This window comes from Rutidosis leptorrhynchoides, chromosome 10, assembly GCF_046630445.1.
Source record: "Rutidosis leptorrhynchoides isolate AG116_Rl617_1_P2 chromosome 10, CSIRO_AGI_Rlap_v1, whole genome shotgun sequence".
In the NCBI taxonomy this organism is placed as follows: domain Eukaryota; kingdom Viridiplantae; phylum Streptophyta; class Magnoliopsida; order Asterales; family Asteraceae; genus Rutidosis; species Rutidosis leptorrhynchoides.
The window spans coordinates 129,451,884-129,459,858 of NC_092342.1; the positions used below are offsets into that span (position 1 = coordinate 129,451,884).

Sequence of the window (7,975 nt, forward strand, 5' to 3'; positions counted from 1 at the left end):
TGGTATTGTTGATTCGTTCCTTAAAGCTATTCGACAAGGTGATATTCCTGCGGACGTCCTTCGTGCAAGAATTTGGAATGGACAATCTATACGTTTTTGGCTCGATAATTGGTTAGGAGACGGGTTGTTAAAAGACAAGTTTCATCGTCTTTACCATTTAGAATCGAATAAAGATTGTAAACTTTCGAATATATGCGAGAATGGTGATTGGGTATGGGCGTGGAACAGGGAGGACATTGGTGAAAGGAACGCGTCTTTCCTTAACGAGTTGAAGCTGAAGATCGGTGGGATAACATTATCGCAGCATAATGATTCCTGGAATTGGGGTTTAAGCGATGATATGGAGTTCTCAGTCGCTTGCACCAGGAAACATGTAGACGACATTCGGTTGCCTTTTAGTGACCCATACACTAGATGGTGTAAATATCTCCCTCGTAAAATCAATATTCTGCTATGGAGGATTGCTAGAGATAGACTTCCGACGCGTCAAAACTTGTCAAGAAGATGCATAGAGATTGATCAAATCGAATGCCCGTCATGCAGGTTTGGAATTGAATCGATTAGTCATATATTGTTTGATTGTCAGGTTGCTAAAGATTTATGGAGGCTGCTTCGAGTGTGGGTTAATTTATCGATGCCAAAATTTAATGATTGGTATGAATGGTTAACTTGGTTCGATAGTTGGCGTGAAAAGATGGAGGTCAAAGACAGGATGTACACGATCGTGGGTTCGTTGGTCTGGCACTTATGGAGCTATCGTAATAGTGTGATCTTTCTTCCTCCTATGAATAAGAATTTATTGTTTGATTCGGTCGTCTCTATGTCTTTTGTGGTTTAGTAGTAGAGGCAAAGTTATTGTAAATTGGAATTCATGGCTTGCTATGCCATTGTAATTTTTTTTTGTCTCTCCTAGCTACTTGCTAGAAGGGTTATTTATTTAATAAAATTGAGTTGTTCTATAAAAATAAAAAAAAAATAAAAAAAGTTTGTCTTCTCTTAAATAGGAAAAAAAGTAAAAAAAAAAAAAAAAAGAACATTCAAAATAAGTTTACAATTTTAAGTGTGTACTTTCAAAAAATATATACTACTCCGTATAGCTTGAAAAAGTAGTTCTCACACTTTTAACGTGGACTACAAATACTACAATTAGGTTTTCATCCCCAATTCAAGTCCTCTCTAATTTGAGCCCTAACTGAATCTGTCGTGTTTCATTTTGTTCCGACGATTAAGCAATTAGAGCTCTAATTACTGCTTTCGATACAATCAATAACCGCTGATTTCGATTCAGTGACTGTAACTGCATTTTAAGTAATTTTATGATCCGGTACGATTCACGATGCATTTTACTGATTTTACTAGAGTTACCGATTCGTGTTTTTTGCTTTGACTTCAGTTGATCCTGTAGCTGCTGCTGCTGCTGCCTCGTTTGCTGATTAATTGTAATATTCACAGCTATTGATTGCTAAATCCACACTTTTTGTTTTTTTATAGTTAAATTGGGCTTAGTTACGTTTTGATATGTTTAAGTATTGATGTTAATTGGATTTCTACTTGTTAAATTGAATGTAGTGTCTCGGTATGTGATTTGTTGCCACTTTGTGATAAACTGATAATGGTATGTAACTAGTGATGGAGGGGGGGGGGGGGGGGGGGGGGGGGGGGTCGCGCCATCGTGTGGCCATTTTTTTGGCAATGTCATGAACTATTCAAGAGTTGTTTGCGAAGCTTCAGACAGCGAGGCCTAACTTGGTTTGCAGTAACATACTGAAATATATGTATTAGTGTAGGAAACGTTGTTGGCGAAAGTTTGGGCGAAAATTGTAGGGAAAAAGAAGGGTAAATTTTTTAAAAAAAAAAAAGTTAAACGTAACGTTTTTTTTGTTGAGGAAAATTAGTTTAAAAAAATTGGGGCAACGTTTGTGTGCGGGCCTTTAGTAAAATTTGTAGGAGAGAATGAGGGGAGGAGTTAAAAAGAAAACACAGTAGCTGAGTAGTAGTGGCCCCTGTGGGTACAATGGTTTCTGTGCAACGTACAACTCGGTGAAGCATAAAATGGGTTACTATTCCCAACTATGGGAATTAGTGTATAGTAATAATACATAGCTTAAGCTTAGAGTTGTGTGCCTTGTGTATGTTAATATTACTGAAATAGCTTAATTTTACACTAATTGTGTTTGAATTGTAGAGTGAGCTTCTTAAAATTGCTTTAATTCAATAGATCATTTAGTTAAATATGGTACTTCATATTGCTTTAATTCATGATGCTCAAATGCATACATAAAATAAGTATGACATGAGTAACAGCCTATACCATAGTGGCTTTAGAGACTTGGTCTGAATGTTGCTTTATTATCTACCCCATTCAATCAGTTACTATCTATTGCTTTATTATCAACCCTATATGTATATGTATAAACAGTCCAACTGTAAAAGTAAAAAGAGCAGTTTTTATTTTTGTCAGACACTAACTATGTATGTGCAATAACAGATAGTTAGAAGATGTCCGGGTCTAGAAATAGTCTGCAACAACATGAAGAACAACAATCTGATACCGTTTCAACAGACGGTTCGTCATTATCTGGACGAGCATCTTTTGAGACTACTTTGAATGCAGAAAGTAATCAATTTGATGAACTTGAGTGCAATGAGGTTGAGATAATAGGTAAGTTTTCATTTTTCTTGATGCTAACAGTTATCTTTGCTTTTGTAATATCATATCTAACAATGGGTTAAAATGGTGTAGATAAAAACGGAAATATTATTAGGAAACAAACCATGACTACAAAAGATGTAACTAAGCTAAAAACGGGTGAAAAAGTGTTGGTTCATCTTAATGGATTTGATCAACCAATTAGGTCAGCGGGGTCATTATGCACTAGATACATGGGCAACCTTTTAAAACAACAACGTTTTTGCCCTATTGAGGCAAAAGATTGGCGTGAAGTTAAAAGGCGTTGTGGTGTTATTCTTATGGAAGACATTCGGGTAAAATTTCTATTAAAAAAAAACTAGATTTTATATTCACTCAATGACATATTAATTGCTGATATCTAGTTAATATGGGTTGTGGTAATAATATTGGCAGGGCAAATTCTCATTACCCGAGAGGGAGAATGTTGATAGAGTTCTGTTGTTAATACTTGGTGATAAATATAGGGCTCGAAAGTATAATGTGAAAGATAAGTTATTTAAGTCAGTTATAGAGAAATTGAAATTAAGAGAAGCTGATAATATCGGGATTGATGATGCACAAGAGATACAATACACCGAAGAGCAAATTCTTGAAGGGCTTGACTTGGTAGATAAGCCTGCTGACGTTACTGATTACCAGTGGAACAAATATAAGGATTATCTTAGATCATCCGAGTTAAAGGTATAAAGTGAATTCTCAACTATTATTAAATTACATTTTACCAACATGTTCTTTTTTTTTTCAAAAAAAAAAAAAACAGAATTTATCGAAACTAGGGAAGAAGGCAAGAGGTGAGAAACTACATGCTCATACGACTGGTGCTCGTAGCCATGCACGAATAAGAGACGAATTTGTGAGTTTTACCAATGAAAATTTAGCCACTTACTTTTTTTTATTGAAATTTAATCTATGAACTTGTGTCTTTAATTTACAGATGCTGAAATACAATAGAGAACCGTATCCCCTTGAGTTTTTTGATATCGTTTATAAAACGAAAGAAGGATCATATGTTAAAGACGTATCAAAAGATTTTGTGGTATGTTAAAGCTTTCTTGAATTCCACTAACATGGGGATAAATGCACACAATTATTTTAGGGCATGTGGGTAATTAGGTGAATGTACTGTAAGGGTAGTAACAGGAGTGTATTAAAACAGCTATAACATGAGATAGTATTTACTTTTTATTACTGTAACCACAGTACATAATATTAACGGCAGTTGTTTTCTTACTTATCATCTATCTAGGTTAAACAAGACTATATTACAACATCTTTGTTTTAAACATTAATGATTGGTTTCTTGAATTACCCAAATGGGCTGGCTTTATGTTAGGATATGGCAAATAAACAAGTGAAGAAAAAGATTCTAAACCTTGATGACTCAGAGTGTGTTGATTCTCACAAGAGGTCAAAAATTGAGAGAGAAGTTGTTATGGAGCTTATCGGTCCTGATAAGCCTGGACGAGCTCGATTACATGGGAAAGGAGTAACAAAATCGCAAGTAACAGATGTTAGTTATGACCTAAGAAGAACGAGAGGAGAAAGCTCTACAAATAATAACGTTAACGTTGGCACATTGTTGGTTCTTCTTGAATCTCAAAGACAACAAATAGAATCTCAGAACAAGCAAATTCAGGCTCAGAACAAGCAAATAGAGGCTCAGAATAAGAAGATACAGTTTCAAAATCAGAAAATTGAGTCGAGAGATAAACAAATCATGTGTCTGCATCAAATTCTCGATGATCTTAGAGAAGAGTTTCGGAAAATTCAAAGCTTATTTCAAGATTCGTATTTCTCACGTGAAAATGTATGTTGAAGACATATTTTAAGTTTTACTTCTTTACTTCTATGATCTTCTTTGATATCATTTATTTTATGTTTCAGCCCTCTTCAAGAGCATCACATGAAGAGTAAGTAGGTCGAGGGTATAGAAGAGTTATACTGGAAACGCAAGTTTGTAATGTTTAAAGTAGTTACAATTGGATTTTAAGTAGTTAAGTTGCACGATAGTTAAATTGTTACTCATAAATTTTTTAATTTTTGGATCAAAACGTGTAAGTTGGCAGGGACACGTTAACCCTGTGTGCCGTAGCACCCACCAATCCCACCCCGAAAGAGACCTGTGCCGGCAAAGTACCTCCTCCCAGGTATCACAGTGACGGCAAGGCGATTTTTACCTCAGCTAGCTAGACCCCCGAAAACACTTCACAAATTTCCCCCCGGAGGGAGAAATAATTCCATGCGGGGCGCCCAGACTGAGAATCGAACTTGCGCCTTTCTTGGATCAAAGCTTCCCCCACTGTGGGCCCAGGGATCAAAGGCATCGGGTACCACTGAGCTATAAGCTCGTTGGTAATTTTCATATATGCAGGTAGAACTTTTAGATTTAAAGTGCTGGTGGCAAGTGAATATTTAGTTGGAGTTTAGATTTTAAGCTTTTGATAATTAATAGAAATGCAGGTATATGTAAACTTCGTGATGACTCAAAAATCTGTTTGAACATGTCTTAGGTGCTGTTTGTTTTTTAAGATGTTTTATGTCTGCAGTCTGAAACCATGTCTGTCAAAGAAGATGTGGTTCTGAAGTCTGCAAACTGAAGATAGAAGACTGTTTGTTTTTTTATCTGTCAAAATCTATTATACTCCGAATAGAAAAAGATTGTTAACAGAAGAGCTCGCATGAGATTTAAGCAAAACATGACTAATATCTTTACAACTAATTTTGTTAGCCACTGTATTCTACGAACAATAAAATATGATTTAAAATTGCATCAAATTTTTTTTTCCCATTGACTTCTCACCTGCAAAGACAAATTGAATTACATGTAAAACATATTTTTTATATCAACTACATAAACCCCAAAATGCTAAAATTTGAGTATCACAAAAATACAGAATTTGAATAAATTGAAAGTAGTACCAACTCCCTTTGACTTACAAAATTCCAAATATAAAATACTCATTAGCAAAATGTAGGTAGTTGGATTAATACGTATACAAGACCCATAAACAATCCATCATATTAGATGAATTACTAAGAAAAAATACATAAAAGAAATATATCAGAGGAGGTAGGTGCGACTGGAGATGATGGTGGTGGTGGGAGCTGGGTGGTGGTTGTGGCCGGAACTGGGTGGTGGTTGTGGTCGGAGAATGTGGTGGCCAGAGATGATGGTGGTGGTCGGAGCTGGGTGGTGGTTGTGGTCGGAGAATGTGGTGGCCGAAGATGATGGTGGTGGTCGGAACTGGGTGGTGGTAGTGGCCGGAGCTTGTGGTGGCCAGAGCATGTAGTGTGGATGAAGGTGATAGAAGTGATGGAGGTAGATGGTGAGATTTGAAAGAGTAGCTGTGAGGTCAGAACATCTTCAAGAATTAGAAGCACTATTTTATAACTTCTAAATGGCAGACATATTAAGATCTTATTTTGTATTACGTCTTCAGAAAAATAAACCATCTGAAATTAAAAGGTCTGCCTGCCCGCAGACAAAAGACATAATAAGGTCTGCAATAGAAAAAACAAACGACACCTAACTTTTGATATGTAATAGAACAGAGGTATATGCAACACTTCTTGACAACTGCTTGAATAGGTAACCTCTATTGTATTATTCTTGATAGTTAAAAGTGTGGACATTGAGTTCACATTTAAAAGTGAATAAGTGACTTGATAATTAAAAGTGAATGAGGGTGTTATAATAATAATAATAATATAGATATGGATAGTCAATTTTGGTGTATACATATAGTCAATTTTGGTACACAAAGTATGTATTTTTATATTGAGATTTTAGGCTATAAATACTCATGAATGCAAGCATTAAACTTGCACCATTTCTCACACTTACAAAGTGTTTCTTTCTTTCTCTCCATTATCATCTTTGTTCTTACACTTCATTATTAGTATTCTTAATCAAAAATCAAATCACTAAAGGTAGTTATAAGCCTACTGAATTATAACATCAAGAATCAAACCACTAAAGGTAGTTATAAGCCTACTGAATTATAACACGTTATCAGCACGATAATCTTAATACTAATTATGGTTGGCTCTGCCACCTAAATGATATATGGTCGGTTATACCACCTGAATAATATATGGTCGACACTGTCGTCTAATTATCATTTATGTTACTAACATTTATATTTCAATTATCTAACATTTATATGGCCGACACTGTCGCCTAATTATCATTTATCATTTATGTTACTAACATTTATATTTCTATTATCTAACATTTATATAGCCGACACTGTCGCCTAATTATCATTTATGTTTACTAATATTTATATTTTTGTTATATAACATTTATTTATGATTGCTTACACATGGTCGACACTGTCACCTACTTATCATTTATGTTATATTAAATTTATGTTTAATGTTTATATACTTATGAATATAAATTGACTCTAATTTATCATGATGTTTGTTTTAATTTTTGATAATAGAAAATGTCGAATCTGGAAAAGCTTAAATTTACTCCTTTAGAATCAACTGGAAACAACTACATGCCATGGGTTATAAAAGTAAAAATGCATCTTAAATCAATGGGCATTCTTGAAACCATAAATGAAAACAACACTTGTTCTGAAAAAGAACAAGCTACGGCATGTTGCTTTATTCATCAACATATTGATGAATGCTTACAAAATAATTATGTGACTGTAGAAGATCCCCATGTTTTATGGGAAGGTCTCAAAAGCAGATTCAATAATCAAAGAGAAATTTTACTTCCAGCTGCAATGGAACAATGGAGAACATTAAGGTTCCAAGACTTTAAGAAAGTAAATGAATACAGCTCAGCTCTGTATAATACATGTTCACAACTTAAATTCTGTGGACATGAAATTAGTGATGCAGACATGATGGAGAAAACTTTCTCCACAATGAATGCTGCAAACATCACAGTGCAAAGAAATTTGAGAATGCTAAAGTTCAAAACATATCCTGAACTTAATTCATATCTCTTAGTTGCAGAGCAAAATGATGAGCTATTAATGAAAAATCAGCAATCCCGTCCTACTGGTACACTTGCAATCCCTGAAGCAAATACTGCAAATAATTATAAACAGGGACAAGGACGCGGGCAAGGTCGTGGTTATAATAACCATCACCATCATCATGCCAAAAGCCATAACTATGGTAGAAACCATCCTTATGGTAATGGTAATGGGCGTGGACGTGGTCGTGGTCGTGGCCGTGGTGGTCAAAGAAATAGTAATCCACGAAAATATAAATATCAACCACAAAACAAGCCCATTAAACAAGATGTTGAAGAAAATT

At 35.0% G+C, this 7,975-nt stretch overlaps 1 protein-coding gene across 6 annotated transcripts; it reads left to right on the forward strand.

The window, feature by feature from the left end:
* The first annotated feature begins 1,135 nt into the window (after positions 1-1,135).
* Positions 1,136-4,685, forward strand: LOC139872646 (uncharacterized). Of its 6 annotated transcripts, none has more exons than XM_071860561.1 (9): positions 1,136-1,324; positions 1,394-1,439; positions 2,489-2,662; positions 2,744-2,985; positions 3,086-3,373; positions 3,453-3,545; positions 3,627-3,728; positions 4,026-4,499; positions 4,577-4,685. In XM_071860561.1, exons 3-9 carry the CDS (start codon positions 2,500-2,502, stop codon positions 4,604-4,606), a joined length of 1,392 nt encoding a protein of 463 aa, XP_071716662.1. In that variant the 5' UTR covers positions 1,136-1,324; positions 1,394-1,439; positions 2,489-2,499; the 3' UTR covers positions 4,607-4,685. The 6 variants fall into 6 exon arrangements, with proteins under 6 accessions (XP_071716662.1, XP_071716661.1, XP_071716660.1 ...); XM_071860560.1 differs by having other exon boundaries at positions 1,136-1,308; positions 2,493-2,662; XM_071860559.1 differs by having other exon boundaries at positions 1,136-1,439.
* The last annotated feature ends 3,290 nt before the right edge of the window (positions 4,686-7,975 follow it).

What these genes read in the sequence shown, in the direction of transcription:
- LOC139872646 (XM_071860559.1), top strand. Translation starts at nt 2,500, where the DNA reads ATGTCCGGGTCTAGAAATAGTCTGCAACAACATGAAGAACAACAATCT. An exon ending in CACGAATAAGAGACGAATTT is followed by an intron (nt 3,546 to 3,626) that starts GTGAGTTTTACC and finishes TTTAATTTACAG; the next exon opens with ATGCTGAAATACAATAGAGA. An exon ending in ACGTATCAAAAGATTTTGTG is followed by an intron (nt 3,729 to 4,025) that starts GTATGTTAAAGC and finishes GCTTTATGTTAG; the next exon opens with GATATGGCAAATAAACAAGT.